The following is a 20,477-nucleotide window of genomic DNA, read 5'->3' on the forward strand; positions in this document are numbered from 1 at the left end:
GCTTCTTTCCATCTGCTCTAACACTTTCCACATCAGATGTCTTGGTCATTCAGGCAGCTGTACCTTCCTCCCCATCGAAATTATTATTATGAGAAATTATCTACCATCAAGTTATCTACAGGGTTTCCAATTCAAAACAATTCCTTCCATCCAACCCCCACATCACTGCTGCCTGATCCAAGTTCCTCCTGTAGATTATTTCTTGTTCCCTGACTTCCTTCCTGTTCAGGAGTCTGTCTAAATGCCTCTTAAATGTTGCTTTACCATCTCGGCAAGCAGCACATCTAGGTATCTACTACTCTGTAAACAAAATCTTGCCTCACACAACTACTTTAAAATTTTCCTCTGAGGAGAATAAAGATACCCTATCTATGCCTCATAATTTTATATCCTTCTATCAGGTTACCCCTCCCAACACAATGTTACCACCAATGTACATTCTCCTCCTCATTTAACATACCTCTCCATCCACTACACCTTCCCAAACAGGAGATGCAGAACATCTAACATTGCAAGATGAATTCTGTACAGAGAGCATCTCACCTGATCCATCAGGAGTCGATCTAACAAAAGTGGGCAACATTTTGACTGCTGCTGTTGGATTTGTGTCCTTTCCTAGTCCTTTCTCCATCTCCGTCCTGAACCGTGCCATCACATCAAGCAGAGTTTCATCTGACAGGCGTGCTGCATATAGATATTTGTCAATCTGTTGAAGAAAACAATGTTTTAGTTACAGCCAAGAACAAGAGGAATTTAAAACAAAGTGGTTCACTCATTCTATGGTGGCACATGAATTGGGAGGATCCACCACATCCCTTTGACATCCAAGATCTTCACTCTTCTAGGAGCTGTCTTACACCTTGTGAAGTGCACAGTGCAAAGGTGCAATATGCTCCCCTGTGACTTCAAATAGAAAATTATAAATATATGCGTGTGTAATCAATCAATCCATATTGGCAGAAACACTTCTACACTTCTCCAGAGGCATGCTCAGCCCTCTACTGTTCACGTTGCTGATGCTTGACTGCATTGCTATATCCAGTTCAAACTAAGTCATCAAACTGATGACACAACAGCAGCTGGTCTCAACGACAATGACAAGACTGCATACCGAGAGGCAGAGCAACTGGTAGAATAGTGTCAGCACGACAACCTGAGTCTCAACATTGACAAGGTCAAAGAGTTTAGGAAGTTGCAGGCTGACTGTATACACAGCTCCTCTGTGGAGAGAGTTAGAGCACCAAGATTCTGGGAGTGCACATAATGGATGATCTCACCTGATCCCTCAACACCACCTCTTTGGTGGAAAAAGCACAGAGCATCTCCATTTCCTGAAGAGACTGAGGCAAGAAAGGCCACCCCACTCCCTATTCCCCCATTTTAACACCACCATCAATTCCGTGCTAGTACCTTTCCTGTAATACCTTGGGCTCTTGTTAAGCAGCTTCATGTGTGGCACCTTGTCAAAGGCCTTCTGAAAATCCAAGTACACAACATCCACTGATTCTTTGTCTAACCTGCTTGTTATTTCTTCAAAGAATTCTAACAGATTTGTCAGGCTAGATTTCCCCTCAAGGAAACAATGCTAACTACAGCCTATTTTGCCATGTGCCGCCAAGTACACTGAAACTACAACCTTAACAATCAACTCCAACGCCTTCCCAATCCCTGAGGTCAGACTATTTACTGTTTACTTTTTAAACTTGTATCATATATGCATCTTATTTTTGTCAACTTATTTGTGGTAATATTATTTTATATGTTATGGGTGTGAGTTATATGTAGTGTTGTGCACCTTGGTCTGGAGGAACATTGTTTCGTTTGGCGGTAGATATGTGTATGGTAGAATGACAATAAACTTGATCTTGAAGACGGACTTAATAATTACTTAATGCAATGGCACATGGAGAACAATTAGACTCTGATTCAATTCAATCAGTGGAAATGATCTTCATCTAATAAAGATGCAATTGTTCTTCAGTGGGTCATCTCACTTTGACAACATTAATCCAGGCTCTGCTCAGCTGGCTTCTGTGTGTCCAAGGCCTTCCAAAAAACAGTTCTGTTCCAAAATCCAACTATCTCTCTACGTCTGAATTTCTCACTGTGGGAGTTTATGTTACTGCTGTAAATGGAGACCAATGCATCTCCAACAGCAATGCACGCCCACGGTGCTCCAAGTAGGACCTGAACAAGACTATGTACAACTAAAGCGCCAACACACCTCCTTCCCACTGCATTTCAAACCCAATGGATAAAGGGCAACAAGGGCAAGTTTCCAAACAAGTGGTATGGGGTCAGGTAGCCCTATATTTACAAAGTTCACATTTTGTGCTACAGTAAGCCATGCAGCCCATCTAGAATATGCTAGCTTCTGGCAGCAATCCCATTCATCCACTTGTAAATTATGCTCTCCCACATGCGTATTCACATCCCTTGACTCTCACATCAGCGACCAATACTTGCCACGGCCAATTAACCTAACAAGCAGCTCAGATTGGGAACATTGAGTTGCATTATCATACGAAGAGTGTTTGATGGCTCAGGGCCTGTATTCTGGAGTTTAGAAGAATGAAGGGAGAAATCGCATTGAAACCTACCAAATATTGAAAGGCCTAGATAGAGTGGACATGGAGAGGATGTTTCCTGGAATTAATTCGGAAAATGTGTAGGTGTTTGATGGTCGGGTTGAGTTGTTGCCTGATCTTGGTGATTTACTTGCCAACGTTTCATCATTGTGAAACATTCCGTCACCATGCGAGGAGATATCATCAGTGCACTGTTAACTGTGGTGTGACCTCCAAATGCTTGGCCTTTATACACTCATCAATCAATTGACTGGCTGTCACTTTGGAAACTCAGCTGTGATTTGAGGAGGAAATCTCGTCGCTGACTGGTTGTGTGGCGAACTTCGCCTGTTGGGGTCTAGAATTTTGCCCGCATTGGCTCAAATAGGATCAAGATCTACATCTTTGATTACAGAATTGTTCAAGGAAAACTACGCTCTGGGAATTCTCTTGCAAGCGCATGTTTGCTTGCACCATGACTTTCACTGATGCCCGGGCAAATTTGTGCCCCTCTCGATCTTCATGGGTAGAGACGAGGGAGAGTTGGTCATGCGGCTTAACAGCCAGTTGATGTTCATGGATCCTTGACAATAGTTTTCTTCCAATCTGGCCAACATAATATTTGCTGCAGTCCCCACTTGGATTTTGAAGACCACATCAGTCTTTTCCAACAGCTTGGTTTGTTCTTCTGGTCTGCAAAGCACTCTCCTCAACATTGCTGTTGGCTTTCGTGCCACCGACATTCAATGTTCTTGGAGCAGCCGGGCTGTCATTTCTAAGATATTTTGAATGCACGGAAGACCAACCCACTTGGTTGGTGTGTTGTTGACCTCGTAGACATCTGCGTATGAAGTTCCATTGGCATCCATTTCATGTGAACACTTTAAAGAAATTTCTTGGAAGTGACGCCCCATGAAGATCGAGAGGGGTACAAATTCAACTGGGCATCAGTGAGAGTCATGGCGCAAGCGAACATGTGGCACGCAAGAGAATTCCCAGAAGCGTGGTTTTCCACAAACAATTCTGTATACAAACACGTACTTTAATCCCAACCATGATGTTTTCTACAATGGGAGATTCAAGGACCAGAGGGCACTGCCTCAGAATATAAGGACGTCACTTTATGAGGAAAAACTTCTTTAGCCAGAGCATGGTAAATCTGTGGAATTCATTGCCACAGATGGCTATGGAGGCCAAGTTATGCAGCACATTTAAAGTGGAGGTTGACAGGTTCTTGATTAGTAAGAGCGTCAAAGGTTATGGAGAGCAGGCAGGAGAGTGGGATTGAGAGGGATAATAAATCAGCCATGATGGAATGACAGAGCAGACTCGATGGGCCAAATGGCATAATTCTGCTCCTATGCCTTATGGTCTAAACGAAAGTGCGAGGGAACTGCAAAACCCAGGAGAAATCATTGTAGACAAAGGGAACCTGCAGACTCCATTCAGGTGAGAACCAAGCAGGTCCCTTGGACAGCTAGACAGTATGTTCTCAGTCAGGGTAAGGTAGAGAGGAGAATTGAGCTGCACTCAACTAGAACAGGAAAGTTCAAGTTAATTGAAGGTTTCTTTCAATTGTTACACTGAGGAGGTGAGGGTTAATATTTACTTTTGATGGAATCTGCATGGATTTCAAATGAGGTTATTGATAGAACTCCACTCAGTAGACTGGTCAAAAAAGTAAAAAGTCCCAAGAAAAAAAATGACAAATTGGCTCTGAAATAATCTCAATGGCAGGTAACAAATGCAATGGTTGTCAGGGTTTGTGTGACAGGAAGGCAGTTCAACAGGGTCCATGTCTTAGTCCCTTGCCTTTTCCAATATATAATGACTAATAAATGAGTATAGAATGTTTGCAAATGATAAGAATGTTTGCAAATTCTACAAAAGCTGGCCATGAGGGAAGTGTTTTCAGAGAGGGACTGATTAATGGCCAGGTCAGTTGCATAGAAAAGCTGGGACTGTGATTTAATACAACTGTGTGTTTTACAGCGTGGATTTGCAACAAGGCAAGAAAAAGTGCAACAAACCAAAGGACATTTCAAAGACCAAAGTAAATTTATGATCAAAGAACATACACACCATCTACAACCCTGAGATTCACTTTCTTGCAGGCATATTCAGTAAATCCAACAACCATAACAGAATCAATGAAAGACTGCACTCAACAGGGTGGACAAACAACTAATGTGCAAAAGACAGCAAACTGTGCAAATATAAAACCAAACAATAATAATAAATAAATAAGCAAGTAGAGAACGAGATGAAGAGTCCTTGAAAGTGAGTCCATAGGTTGTGGGAACACTGGACGGAGAACTGGTAGTCCATGTCTGAAGACACTGAAAGGTAGCAGGACACATCCGTAAAGTGACTAAAAGGACAGGTGAGTGCTTGCCTTCTTTATCCTCAATGCTGGGGTTAGTTTGTTGGAACTTCTTAACATCGCTAATTTGGAGGCTCAAGCTCACCATAGAAGAGGAATGACGAGACATCATCCAACAAGATGTAAAAGATATTTATGGAGATGTTGGCAGGATTGAGGCTGGAGATTTCTTTAAAACAAAGGAGGCTGATGGGCCTAGACAGAGGAACTCAGAGGGGTTCAACAACCAGGTACAGTAGATGACAGAAAAGTTCACGTGGAGCTGAGAAAATGTTTCCTTCTATAGAGTGATATCAATCAGGAACTCCATCTGAAAGGATAAAGGAGGGAGAAACCTCGAATGCTTTAGGCCAATATGGGTGCTAATGTATGACAGTCCCCGTACTGACTGAGATGCAGTCTTCTTGCTTCACGCACTCTTCCTTCATGACTACATGGGTTTTACCCCATGTGATTTGGTTTTCCCAAGAAAACTTGGTAGGTTAATTGGCCACTGCGAATTGCCAATAGTGTGGGCAGATGGTTGGAGAATAAACCATCATTAATGGGCATGAGAGAGAGAATAGGCTACAGGAAAATGTGATTAAATGTCACATGCACATAAAAAAATGCAATGAAATACACAGTTTTGTGTCAAATCAGCGAGGATTGCGCTGGGCAGCCCACAAGTGTTGCCAGCACTGTATGCTCACAACTCACTGAGCCAAAATGTACATCTTTGGAACATGGGAGGAAACCGGAGCACCTACAGACACCCACAAGGTCACAGGAAGAACGTACAAACTCCTCACAGGCAGCGGTGGGAATTAAACCAACAGCCAGCAATTGACAGCAGGCACTGTAAAGCGATGCTACACTCCCATTCATTTCTACGATTACTGAGGTCAAGAGCTGACACGAATTCAAGCGTCCTCTCTCAGTGTCTCAAGTACATACAGTAAGAATATGAACACCACAATTAAATAGTGCAAAAGTAGTTGAAGGCCGACATTGAACAGCAGCCTTACTCTGCGCTGTCAATTTTCTACAGTACACTGACTGTGCCTCTGTTCAAGAAGACTTTGCTTGTTTTGTGCAGAGATTCCTGTTCATTTAGTCACAAGAGGGTCTCAAAGGACCATGGTTCCTCTGCCATGCTTTTACTGCTCTCTGACAGGGAGAATTATCCTCAGCCAAGCTGATGCAAGGGATAAATTTTAAACCTGACTGATCACGATTTCTAGCTTTCCAGTGTTGATGATCTCTGCCTGGCTTTGAGAAATACCTTTCCTGGAACAAGCGATTATGAATGCATTGAGAATTAGTTAAAAATTACCCAACCACTATTTTAACCTTGTAGATTCCTTGCTCCTACCAAACAGGAAGCAACTAGCTACAGCTGCAAAATGCTGTCACAAATTTCACCGTACAAGAATTGGATTAACTCTTCTGTACATTGCCTTCATTAGCCTCAATGCTGGGGGGAGGTTTGCAGTAACTATTTAACATTGTTAATGAGGAGGCTCATGGTCACCATAGAAGAGGAATGACAAGACATCATTCGTCAAGTTGTAAAGGATATCGAACAGGACTGAGACCTACACTCTCCACACAAACACTGTCCCTTTTCCTTGCTCCAGAAGTTACTGTATTATCCCAAGATCAGAATGATACACATCTGTGACTGTGCTGGAACGTCACTGAAGTGCTCCACAATGTATTAAATTTCAATTACTCACCATCAGCTATGTAGTGAAGGTACTGAATAGCCCAGTGTAATGAACGCGTTCTGTTCTTACACACAGCCATGAGTCAACTTTGCCCGCAACTTACAGAATGGACAAAGTTGCTTCATATGGTAACCATACCCTCTACAATATTGAAATGAATGGTAAGACTGATACAAAAGAATAATTACTAAAAGTGAACAGAGCTTGTCAGATTCACATCTGGACTTTTAAATCACATGTACATCAAAACATACAGTGAAATACCCCATTTGTGCTGGGGACAGCCTGCAAGTATCACCCCCTGATTCCGGTGCAAAAATAGCATGCCCACAATGTTCAGCAGAACAACACAAGCAACAACAGCAACAAATGTATGTATGGGAATCTATTAGTCAGGTGTTTAAAACCCAGGGAGATGGCCCGTTACAGTTCTGTTGTGACGACAGGAGATTCCAGGTGAACGTGATGTCCACAGTTGAACACTGAGTCAACATCTTGACTTGTAACTGATTAGAGGCAACTGCTGAGGTTTGGGAACGTACAAGATGCTCAATGAATCCAAAACAACCAACTTCAGAGAAGCATAAATTGACTAATGAAAAAATAAGGGATTTGATGAGCTGAGGAATAAAAGCTTCATATCCATAGCCACATTCCCCTGGCAATTTGTTCTTTACTAGTCTAGGTTGTTTCACCGTTAGAAGACTTCGGGTATATTCAGGGATTTTGAGCCAATTACCAAGTCCACCATTCCATTACTGTCCTGAGGGAGAGATATATTGGACAAGCATGTTGTTGACACAGTTCTGTATTACTCTTCATCCCTAAATGCTCCCAACAGGACAATAAGATGTCACAAAGGCCAAGCTGGGTAAGCGCACCTTAGGGAACTAGATGAGATGCATGATTATAGTTGGTCTACAGTCACCGTTACCGTGACTAGATGTTATTTCAAATTTAATGACTTGAACTTAAATTTCTAGCTGCCATGGTGGGGTCCAAACTCATATCTTAGGTCAGTGGTCCTGAACTCAGAGTTCCCATTCTGTTAGTTAAGATCATGTTCCAAATGCCTGCTGCCTGATTTCTAATTGTGTCAAGTTCTGGTTACTTAATCACACTTGTAGTCCAGACTGGTAATAATGGCACAAGTGCAATAAATATACCGTGTAAAATTGTCTTGCTTTTCTTCAGATCCTTTTAAAATCTAGCCCTTCCATTTCCCATTACCTAGTCTAGTCAAGCAATGCTCACATCACTTGTCCTCCTCTTAATCTGGCCTCCTGAAGATTCCCTGATTTAATTGCTACCCATAAGCGCTGTAGGGACACCCAGGAGACACACCGCCTCCCAAGTGCCAGGGTCAAGGATGTCGTAGATTGGGTCCACAGCATTCTAAAGGGGAAGGTGAGCAGCCAGAATTCTTGGTACATATTGGCACTAATGACATAGGTAGGAAAGCTGAGAAGGGTTTCACGAGAGATTTTAGGGAGCTAGGTAGAAAGCTGGAAAAAAGTACCTCCAGGGTAGCAATCTCTGGATTGCCAGTGAGGGCAAGAATAAGATGACTTGGCAGATAAACGCATGGCTGAGGAACTGGTGCAGAGGCCAGGCGCTCAGATTTATGGATCGTTGGGATCTGTTCTGGGGAAGGTACAACCTGTACCAAAATGGGCAGGTTACACCTGAACACGAGGGGGACCAATATCCTTGAGGGCAGGTTTGCTAAAGCTGTTCAGGAGGATTTAAACTAATTTAATATCAAGGGGGTGGGAACCGGAGTGATGGTGCTGAGGATGAAGTAGTTGGTTTACAAACAGAGGCAGAGTGTAGTAAGACTCCTAGCAAGGAGAGACTGATGATAGGGCAAAATTGCAGTCAGGACTGAAGATGTTGAATTTGAATGTGCGTAGTACATGGAATAAGGTAGATGAACTTGTAGCTCAGTTACAGATTGGTACATATGATGCTGTGGGCATCACTGAATTGCTACTGAAGGAAGATTACACTGTGAGCCCACTGCCCAACAATACACATTTTATCCAAAGGACAGGCAAGTAGGCAGAGGGGGTGGGGTGGCTTTGTTGGTAAAAAATGAAATCAAATCATTAGAGAGAGGTGACATAGGATCGAAAGGTATCAAATCATTGCGTGTAGAGCTAAGGAACTGTAAGGGTAAAAAGACCCTGATGGGAGTTATATACAGATCCTCAAACAATAGTAAAGATGTGGTCCACAAATTACAACAGGAGATAGAAAAAGCATGTTAAAAGGGCAATGTTACAATACTCATGGGAGACTTCAATATGAAGGTCGACTGGAAAAAGTCAGGTTGACGCTGGATCCCAAGAGGGTGAATTTCTAGAATGTCTACGAGATGACTTCTTAGAGCAGCTCGTGATTCAGCCCACTAGGGGATCAGCTATTCTGGTTTGGGTGTTGTGCAATGAACTGGAATTGATTACAGAGCTTAAGAAAAAGGAGCCCAAGGGGCTAGTGATCATAATATGATAGAAATCATCCTGAGGAGAAGCTAGTCAGATGCATCCATGTTACAGTGGAGTAAAGGGAATTACAGAGGCATGACAGGGGAGCTGGAATTTCTGGGAGCAATTTGAAAGCAGCAGGATAGATATATCCCAAAGAAGAAGTATTCTAAAGACAGGATGACAACTGTGGCTGATAAGGGAAGTCAAAGTCAAAGGATTTGGGAAACTGAAAGGTCTGAAGGTAGATAAGTCACCTGGACTCGATTGTCTACACTCCAGCGTTCTGAAAGATGCGACTGAAGAGATTGCGGAGGCATTAGTAATAATCTTTCAAGAATCAATTGATTATGGCATGGTTCCGGAGGACTGGAAAATTGCAAATGTCACTCCACTCTTCAAGAACGGAGAGAGGCAGAAAAAGAGGAAATTATAGACCTGCGAGTCTGACCTTAGTGGTTAGGAAGGTGTTGAAGTTGATGGTTAAGGCTGTGCTTTTGGGGTACTTGGAGGCACATGATAAAATAGGCCATAGTTAAAATAGTTTCCTTAAGGGAATTTCTTGCCTGACAAATCTGTTGGAGTTTTTTGGAGAAATAACAAGCAGAATAGACAAAAGAGAATCAGTGGATGTTGTGTACTTGGATTTTCAGGTCTTTGACAAGCTGCCACACGAAGCTGCTTAATCAGTTAAGAGCACATGATATTACAGGAAAGATACTAGCATTGATAGAGCATTGGCTGATTAGCATGGGGCAAAGAGTGGAAATAAAGGGAGTCTTTTCTGGTTGGTTCACAGTGAATAGTGGTGTTCCACAGGGATCTGTGTTGGGACCGTTTCTTGGTGCGTTAGGTGTCAATGACTTGGATGATGGAATTGATGGGTTTGCGGCAAAGTCTGCAGATTATAAGACGACAGGTGGAGGAGCAGGCAATTTTGAGGAAGTGGAGACACTACAGGAGGACTTAGATTAGGACACCGGGCAAAGAAGTGGCTGATGGAATACAGTGTTGGGAAGTGTATGGTCATGCACTTTGGTAGAAGGAATAAAAGCGTAGACTATTTTTTAAGTGGAAAGAAGATTTTAAAATCCGAGGTGTAAAGGGACTTGGGAGTCTTCATGCAGTAATCTCTAAAGGTTAATTCTCAGGTTGAGTTGGTGGTGAGGAAGGCAAATGCAATGTTAACATTTATTTCAAGAGGACTAGAATATAAAAGCAAGGATGTAATGTTGAGTCTTTATAAAGCACTGGTGAGGCCCCACTTGGAGTATTGTGAGCAGTTTTGGGCCCCTTTTCTAAGAAAGGATATGCTGAAACTGGAGAGGGTTTAAAAGAGGTTAACGAAAATGATTCCAGGATTGAAATGTTTGTCATATGAGGAACGTTTGTTAGCTCTAGGCATCTACTCACTGTAATTCATAAGAATGAGGGGTGACCTAATTGAAAACTATCGAATGATGAAAGTCCTCATTAGAGTGGATGTGGAGAGGAGGGTTTTTTTTACGGTGGGGGAGTCTAAGACCAGAGGCACAGCCTCAAAATAGTGGGATGTCCTTTTAGAAAGGAGATGAAGAATTTCTTTAGTCAGAGAATCTTTGGAATTTGTTATCACAAGTGGCTTTGGTAGCTAAGTCTTTGGATATATTTAACACAGAGGTTGATAGATCCTTGATTAGTCAGGGCATGAAAGGATACAGGGAGAAGGCAGGAGACTGGGGCTGAGAGGGAAAATGGAGAGGCTGAACAGACTTAATGGGCCAAATGGCCTAATTCTGTTCCGGTACCTTATTGTCTATGATCTAATTACCTGGAAATTAGTCAAGCAGCTGTGATCTACAGCCAGTCCCAAGGAGGATGTACCAGTATTCAAACAACTACTGCTCCTTAGTGAGTGGAATGATGTGAAGGTACAGTATGACAGAACTGTACCAATAAACATCCAGAGCTTGGTAAAGAACAGTACCTCCAGCTGGCATGTTCTTTCTCCAAGGGGCTCCAGGAGACGATCCAGGGACAATAACTATGAGTGCAGCAAATGGTTTATTAGTTGTTGTCCCTGCAGAGATAATCTCCAACATCATCTGCCCTCTCTCCCTGCTCCTGTAGGCTGAGGAAGGGATAGAAAGAACCTTGTCTCTCTGAGCTTGGGGACTATCCTAATGCTGCAGCGAGATTGAAACTGGAGAGGTCAGATGCAGGAACAACAGCCTGAAACTGCCTAGTGCTCATGCACTTCAGTTCTAACATCCAAGCTGATGCTGCCTCACACAAAGGTGGCTATCAGGATGACGGCAATACTGGGGTAAGGTGTACAGGCAAAATTGACAAGCTGGTCTGAGATCACAATAAAAATCAGAATGGTCATTAGAATATCTGAGAGTAAATTAGAACTTTCATTCTTAGATCACTGAAAATCATGCTGAAGATGAACTTTGGTTCCACATTACTGCTGACATTTGGAGATCTTCACACCAGCAAAAGAAGCGTTAGTGCAAAGCAAAATCTCGCCACCAAGTCTAGATTATATTTTGCTGAGAATGTGATGACATCTGGAGATGGCTATAATATTGCTCAACACCAAGTTAAACTGATTTTGAACTCTAAGGCGTGGAGTTGTGCAAAGACATGGAATTAATATTAATATGAACTATAGCAAAGATGTCTGATTGGATGAATTATCATGTACTCTTTCAAAGTGAGGAAGAGTGTAGGGATTTCCCCAAGAGTTTAGGGAAGTCGATTCTATGAATCAGTGAAAGTCACGTGTGAGCTTGGATGACTTACAGGGCCACAGGGTTGGAAAACTCCAGGACCACTTTGCAAATTGGAAGCTGATGGGGCAGAAGGAGAAAATTTTAAAATTCTCATAACTTTGTCTTCAGATGCTTAGTGGGATTCAGTATTACTATCCAATGGAAATAAACAACTTTCAGACCTTTCAGTTGCATTACAGATATAAATATATAAAACAAATCCGTTTATTTGTTTGAATATGATAAAAGGCAGAGATAGTCAGAGAATTTCCCAGGGTAGAAACAGCTAACACTGAAGAGTAATTTTAAGGTGACTGGAGATTAGTGGGGATGGCAGAGGTATGTCCTTTACACAGAGTGGTGGGTGTGTGGAATGCCCTGCCAGTTGGTAGTAGGGGCTAACTTTAGGGGCATTTAAAAACTCAGGCACATGGCCGAAAGAAAAATGGAGAGCTATGTGGGAGGCAAGGATTACATTGACCTTAAGAGTAGGTTCGAAGGTCCACAGAACATCCTGAGCTGAAGGGCTTGTACTGTTCCATCTCTATGAAAGCAATTGTTCACAGATTATAAAAACTGAGAAACTCCACAGTTGCAGGTGGGCTGTGCTGACAGGTCACGTACATTTCTCACTGAAAACACAGCATTCTGGATGCAATAAGGAAACGAAAGTTCAAGCAGATGAACTTTCCATAGGGATTTCCATAGGGACAATATCTTACACAAAAATCTCAGAACTGTGTGAGCTTGCAGCCTAAACAGGAGGCACAAATAATATTGGGTCAATATCAGACCAACCGTTTGAGCTCCATGGGCTTGTTAACAAATGCTTTAAAGGTCAGAAGTTGGGGAATCCTCTCTCCAGTTTGTGAAGTGGTTTAAACTAAATAATGCAGATGATAATTAACATGGCTTTATTTTTTGCCATATTTAGTTGAGCAAGGACGAAACGTGCCACAATGACATCAAGCGTGTCATTCAAACCAAGCAGCCATACAATAGGCCACATGGAGTACAATAGCATTCTTCAAGAAAAATGCTACTTGGCCTGAAGGAAAGGGAGTGGCAAAATGATCCAGCAAACAAACAACTGTCATTAAGATGGTGCATAGAGGTCATCAGTTATTAAAAGGCCCAAGGCAAAGCAGAACATCAGATTTTTTTCCATTAATCCTTTGGTCCAGCTGTTTCAGAGTAAACTACAGTACTGTGTCAATCACTCTTTTAGCTGCAATCACTTAGCCCCTCAGTTTTCATAATTTAACTAATATAGTTAGTTAAATTAGCGTGACTTATTGCAATATCTTTCCTAGGGAGAAAAACACAGCATTTACATTAGTTTAAACAGTGTCATTCAGATAAATTAACAAACCATTAATAATGGATTTGATACAGCTTAGCCAACTGAGTATTTCCTGTTGTCATTTTAGGGTTCCAGCATCCAAATAATTTTGTTTTGGAATTCGCGTATAATGCTGTTTTCTGGCATGTCCACACTAACATGATATTTGGTGGGGAAGGGTTAACGCTCTTGAATCAGGAATCCCACGCAAGGCGCGGGGAGGAAGGGGACTTACTAAAGAAGGGGAAAGCCAGCAGAGAATTCTGCCGATACTAAGCTTAAAAATAAATGAATCCACACACACACAGGCATGATCTTTGTTCACGACCACTCCCGGGATGCTATAAAACACAGCATCCGCTAACACAGACAGCCCCTCTCTGTATATAGTATGAATGACACCGCCATGCTGGTTTCAAGGACACTGCAGCGAGATTAAGGAAGCCATTACAAATCCTTTCAAAATTATACTCACAGATCAGGTTACAAAAGTAACAATGCAAATTTAACAGATAACCCCCATTTTCTCTTTATGCTTTTCTTTTGCGATTAACGGGAAATTCAAGTAAAGTAGATGTCATGGGCTAAAACTCTCGTGGGAGGGGACCACTGGCGCAATAATTGTGTGAACAAGGAAGCTCACCTTTTTAACTTGATCGGCCTTCAGTTCTGTGAAGAAATAGGCCAAAACTTGTGCGGCTATCATCGTGCCGGGACGCTGAGGGACTCACACGCTTTGAGGAGGGTAGAGGCGGCAGCCTGTGACTTGGAGCAGGTACGGCGGCCCTCGGTGAGCAGGGGGTGGTGGTAGTGATCGCCTCTGCACAACAGTTGCCTTCTCCCCGGCACAGATCGAGATACAGAGGCCGTTTGGGAGTGATGATGGCAACAGCCCAGAACCGATTCACTTCCTGTGTTGTAATCGGATTGTAGAGGCAGCCTTGCTGCATAAGGGAAGGAGAAATGTGGGGCTGTGCGTGGCTGCCCCCACCTTGCCGGCACAGGAAGCGACTCGGCAGCGGGGCTGATGTATCGCGGCACGTTCCTCACGTCCGAACACGATGGTTGGCAACCCCAGCCCGGACCCAGACACCGCCGCCGGTTTCATCCCGGACCGCACGATTATCTGACCAAACTGTCTGCAGGGCCGTCAAACAAGCGTCGCTGACGCGTACTTTGAACCAGAAGACCCCCTCTTCAAAAATCATTTGGCTCAATGCAATAACCCCCTACCGTCCCGGGCAACGTGGGGTTTATGATTTAATAAATTCGTTTGTTTGCACCACAGCGAACATGGCAAGGTAAACGAATTTCGGCTGTACAGTACGCGACTGGCCAGCTGCGAGTTACAGACGCCACATTATAATCCGAGAACATTTTAGTTGCCAGTCAGACTGGGAGGGGGAGGGGAAGTGAACCCACATCACCCTCATCCTGACGACCATCTTCATGTGTGCTGTGTTAAACCTGTCTGCAGTATTGCCAAAGAGGGGCCAGTATTCCGCCTGGGGGGGGGGGGGGGTCAACGATCCAGGGGCATAAACACAGGCTTCCAGAAAACTGCGCCCCCTCTGCCCTTTTCGCTCTCCTGATCTACCCAGTTCTTCCTACACTCGCCCCAGCTCCCATTACCCTGTTCCCACCTTCCCTTACTTAACACCATGCCCCACCTTCCCTTCTCCATCAGTTCCAAAATCTGCAACCTGTCACCTCCCAGCCACTCACCCCTCCTCCATCTGCCACCATCCGTCCTCACCTGAATCCCCCAATCACTTGCTCTTGTTCCACCCCTTCCCTTCATCTTTTTACACTCTGTCTCTTTCAGTCCTGATGAAGGATCTCAACCCAGAAACGTTGACTCTCCATTTCCCTGACCGGCTGGAGTTCCTTCAGCATCTCATTTGTTGTAATGTTTCATTACATTGGACATCATCATAAGACCCACTGAGTCTGCCCCACCATTCCATCATGGCTCCCCATACACCTGCCTTCTTGCCATATCCTTTGAAGTCCTGACCAATCAGGAAACTATCAACCTCTACCCATGGACTTGGCCTCCACCACAGTCTGTTTCAGAGCATTCCACAGACTCACTTCCCATTAGATAACAGTCTGCACTATTGTTCCTTTTACCAAAATACGTTATCATACATTTCCCAACACTGTATTCCATCTGTAACTTTTTTACCCATTCTTCAAATTTGTCAAGTCCTGCAGCAATCACATTGCTTCCTCAGCACTACCTACTCCTCCACCTACTTTGTATCGTCCGCAAACTTTGCCACAAAGCCATCAATTCTATTATCTAAATCGTTGACAAACAATGTGAAAAGTGGTGGTCCCAAAACTGACCCCTGAGGAATATCACTAGATACTGACAGCCAACCAGAAAAGTCCCCCCTTCTTCCCACTCACTGCCTCCTGCCTGTCGGCCATTCCTCTATCCATGCCAGTATCTTTCCTGTAATGTCAGGATTTTATCTTGTTAAGCAGTCTTATGTGTGTCACCTTACCAAATACCTTCTGAAAATCCAAGTAAATGACACCTACTGCCTCTCCTTTGTCCACCCTGCTTGTTACTTCCTTGAAGAACTCTAACAGATTTGTCAGACAAGATTTCCCTTTACAGAAACCATGCTGACTTTGACTTATTTTATCATTAGTCTCCAAGTACCCTGAAACCTCATCCTTAATAATAGACTCCAACACTTCCCCGCCACCAACTGGCCTATAGTTTCCTTTCTTTTGCCCTCCTGCCTTCTTAAAGAGTGGAGTGACATTTGTAATTTTCCAGTCCTCCACCACCATGCCAGAATCAAGTGATTCTTAAAAGATCATGACCAACGTATCTGTTATCTCCTCAGCAACCTCTCTCAGAACTCTGGGATGTAGTCCATCTGGTCCAGGTGACTTATCCACCTTAAGACCTTTGAGTTTGCAAGTTCTTTTTCCTTTGTAGTAGCAATGGCACTCACTCCTGTTCCCTGACACTCATGGACCTCTGGCACAGTGCTTGTGTCTTCCACAGTAAAGACTGATGCAAAGTATTCATTAAGTTTATCTGCCATTTCTTTGTCCCCCATTACTACCTCACCAGCATCATTTTCCAGTGGTCCAATATCAACTCTCACCTCCCTTTTACTCTTTACATAACTGAAAAAACTTTTAGTATCCTGCTTTATATTATTGGCCAGTTTAGCCTCATATTTAATTTTATCCCTTCTTACAGCTTTTTTAGTTGTCTTTTGTTGGATTTTAAAAGCTTTCCAATCATCCAACTTCCCACTCACTTTTGCTACCTTATATGCCCTTCCCCTGGCTTTTATGCAGTCCTTAACTTCCTTTGTCAGCCACGGTTGCCTACCCCTGCCATTTGAGAACTACTTCTTCCGTGAGACATATCTATCCTGTGCCTTGTGAACAATTCCCAGAAACTTCAGCCAACTCTGCTCTGTCGTCATCCCTGCCAGTATCCTCCTCCAATCCACCTGGGCAAGCTCCTCTCTCATGCCTCTGTAATTCCCTTTATTCTATTGCGATACTGATACACGTGAGTTGTGCTTCTCCCTCTCACATTGTAGTATGAATCCAATCATATTATCATCACCGCCTCCTAAGCGTTCCTTTACGTTGTTCCCTAATAAAATCTGGGTTATTACACAACACCCAATCTAAGATAGCCCTTCCTGAGTAGGCTCAAGCACAAGCTATTCTAAAAAGCCATTTCGTAGGCAATCAACAATTTCCCTCTCTTGCGAACTGACACCAACCCGATTTTCCCAATCTCCTTATATATTGAAGTCCCCCATTACAATTGTGTCATTACCCTTATTAGATGCCTTTTTCAGCTCCCTTTGCAATTTCAATCCCACATCTTGGCTACTATTTGGAGGCCTATATATGATTTCCATAATGTTTTTTTTTAACCCTTGCAGTTTCTTAACTCCGCCCACAAAGATTCAACATTCTCCGACCCCATGTCACCTCTTTCTAAAGATGTAATTCCATCTCTTACCAACAGACTCACACCACCCCCTATGCCTTCCTGTCTGTCCTTTCGATACAAGGTATTTCCTTTGATGCTCCCCCCATGGCCTTCTTTCAGCCATGAATCAGCGATGCCCAAAATGTCATACCGACCAATCTCCAATTGTGCCACAAGTTCATCCACCTTATTCCGAATGCTACATGCGTTTAAATTCAGCACCTTCAGTCCTGCATTCTTCACCCTTTTGAATTTTGCCTCTGTGGTACAATTTAACTCTTTGCTCTGCATTTATACCCAATCATTGGCTTGTCCTTCCTTTACATTCATGTTACACCCACCATCTACTTGTAAACCTGTTGGCTCATCCTCAGCTCTATCAGACAGGTTCCCATCACCCTGTCATATTAGTTTAAACCACTCCCAACAGCTTTCGTAAACCTGCCTGCAAGAATATTGGTTCTCCCCTTAACCTTTGACACACCTACTAATTAAGAACCTGTCAACCTCAGGTTTAAATATACCAAATGACTTTGGTACATAAACAATGAATTCCACGGATTCACCACCCTCTGGCTAAAGAAATTCCTCTTCAACTCTGTTCTAAAGGGATGCCCATCTATTTTGAGGCTGTGCCTTGTGGTCCGAGACTCCCCCACTACAGGAAACGTTCAATCAATGTCCACTCTATCCAGGCCTTTCAATATTCAATAGGTTTCAAAGAGATACCCCATTATTCTTATAAATTCTAGTGAGATCAGACCCAGAGCCATTAACCGGTCTTCATATGTTAACCCAAGGTCATCACTGTGAAACTTGTCTGGTCCCTCTCCAAAGCCAACATATCCTCTCTTAGATTAGGGGCCCAAAACTGCTCATAATATTCCAAGTATGGTGTGACCAATGCCTTATGAATCATCATTGCTTTTATATTCTAGTCCTCTTGAAATGAATGCTAACATTGTACTTCTCTTCCTGACCGCCAACTCAACCTACGGGTTAACATTTAGGGAATCCTGCACCTCTGATTCTGAATTTTCTCCCTCCATGGAAAATAGTCCATGTCTTTATTCTTTCTATCAAAGTGCAGGACCAAACACTTCCTTACACTATATTCCATCTGCCACTTTTTTTGCCCGTTCTCTTAATAAGTTCATCTGCAGACTCCCTGCTTTTTCAGCATCACCTGTCCTATCTTCATATCGTCCAGGAATTTGTCACAAATCCATCAATTATGCAATCAATCTCATTGATATATAACTTGAAAAGAAGTAATCCCAACACTGACCCCTGTGGAGTACCACTAATCACCACCAGCAGCAGAAAAGGCCCCCTTAGCCTCCGGCCAGTCAGCTAATCTACTATCTTTCCTGTAATATCATGAGCTCTTATCGTATTTAGCAGCCACATGTGTAGCACCTTGTCAAAGGCTGTCTGAAAATTCAAATAAACAGCATCTACTGACTCTCCTTTTTCTATCCTGTTGTAATTTCCTCAAATAATTCCAACATATTTGTCAGGCAAGATGTCCTCTTTATGCTGATTTTTGCCTGTTTAATTATGTGATTCCAACTACCCAAAAATCTCATCCTTAATAAAGGACTCCAGCACCTTACCAACCACTGAAGTTACCATTCGTAGGACGGTCCTTTCAGTGCAACATCTTTGAACGCGCGTTTCGCATTGGTCAGCAAGGCACGGTGGATGTGAGGGAGAAGGCAGCCAGAGCATCTTGGCAGAATGCCTCATCACCAGTCGCTTGGCTGCCAGTGAGAGGGGCACTCCCTGCCAGATCCCTCCTGCCGGGATGGGGCTCTCGCTTCCAAGGAACACTATCCTTCGGAAGGCTGCGATGAAGACCAGACAAGTGCCCTCACCTTCACGAACTGTGCTTTTGCGAAGAAGTTCCGGAGGAGGATACAAGGTTTAAAGTTCATCTTGGTCAGCTCTGTACCGGAGGGCCCTCTGCTCTCAGATCGGGGATGCACACAGAGACAGACATCGAGTGCTGCTGGAACTCATCAACTCAGTGAAAGAGACTTTTTGGTCCACCAGTAATTTATTGGACTTCCGGCACAGCAGTGATGAGGGCAGTACAACAGTGAGGCTGCAGCAGAGAACCTGGGCAGATAGATGGGGTGTGTCTGTTCATCTCAAGCTGTCCAGCTGTAGGGCTCAGTCGCAGGAGAGATGGAGGAGGAAGCCTCAGGGCAGTGGCAAGTGGAGGGGAGGAAGGGTGTTCAGAAAGACCCTTCCAGGAGCAAACTGACTCCTGACCACGACAAGACGAGGGGAGAACGCAGCCAGTGCTGATGGTGGATGGCCGAGGCTGTTCACCCTCTATGGACAGAAGTGTTCATGCAGACCAGTGCTACGGGGGAGTGGAAAAGAATGGGAAAAAAAGAAGCCCAAGTCAGGAGTCTGTGAGGGTAGAAGCCAGCCAATTGCCCCCACCCCTCCACCCTGACTGAGAGTAGCGTGGTGTTTGACGCACAGCAGCTCCAGGGTATGGAACAAAGTCAGTGTCCAAAGCACCCAACTGTAGTGTAGGGGACAAGGAGTAACACAGTTTCCCATTGACCCCAACTGTAGGGGACAAGGAATACCACACAGTCTCATAGATCCAGTTGTGCGAGGACCAGGAGTAACACTGTCCCATTGAACTAGCTGTGTGGAGCCAGGAATAAGAGTGTTCCATTGATCCAGCTGTGTGCAGCCAGGAATAACACAGTGTCTTCATTATTTTCTTGTATAGCATCGTTCTGGTCTTTAGGTTGGTTTCTTTCTAGCTCTGGTGCAACGTCATGTTTTATTTGGTTTAAGATGTCTATAGGGATTAAGTTATTTTCTATGTTGATCTGCTATTGATACTTGCTTCATTTTTCTGGGTTGTGCCTTCATCATTTCAGTTTAGTGGTATGTGCTTCTGATCAGAATTGCGTATGCGTGCATGGTGTGCTGAACCCTGTTCTTGTTTATGAAAATATATCCTTAGAAGTTTATCTGACTGTTGGGTAAATTTTTAATGTCTGCTATTCCTCTTCCTCCTTCTGTCCCAGGTAGTGTTAATCTAAGTACATTCTAGTGTACATAGTGTTTTCAAAAATTTGTTCTTTCGGTTCTTATTTTTCTTTATAAATTTTTCAGAGAGGCTTGGATGAAGATGATGTGCCAAAAGAATATGTTAATATGGGTATAGTGAAAGTGTTTATTGCCTTTGTTATGTTTTTACTATTGAGCTCCGTTTGG

At 43.4% G+C, this 20,477-nt stretch overlaps 1 protein-coding gene across 1 annotated transcript in view; it reads right to left on the reverse strand.

Moving 5' to 3' along the window:
* Positions 1–14,371, reverse strand: part of hk1 (hexokinase 1) — a 70,657-nt gene extending 56,286 nt beyond the window's left edge. Inside the window, exons 1-2 of the mRNA XM_073027166.1 lie at positions 13,887–14,371; positions 544–706 (exon numbers count right to left, since the gene is read on the reverse strand). Of these exons, the coding sequence (XP_072883267.1) occupies positions 544–706; positions 13,887–13,949 (226 nt within the window). The 5' untranslated portion in view covers positions 13,950–14,371. The remainder of the gene's footprint in view (positions 1–543; positions 707–13,886) is intronic.
* Between the last annotated feature and the right edge of the window lie 6,106 nt (positions 14,372–20,477).

Source organism: Hemitrygon akajei, chromosome 23 (assembly GCF_048418815.1).
Source record: "Hemitrygon akajei chromosome 23, sHemAka1.3, whole genome shotgun sequence".
Taxonomy (NCBI): domain Eukaryota; kingdom Metazoa; phylum Chordata; class Chondrichthyes; order Myliobatiformes; family Dasyatidae; genus Hemitrygon; species Hemitrygon akajei.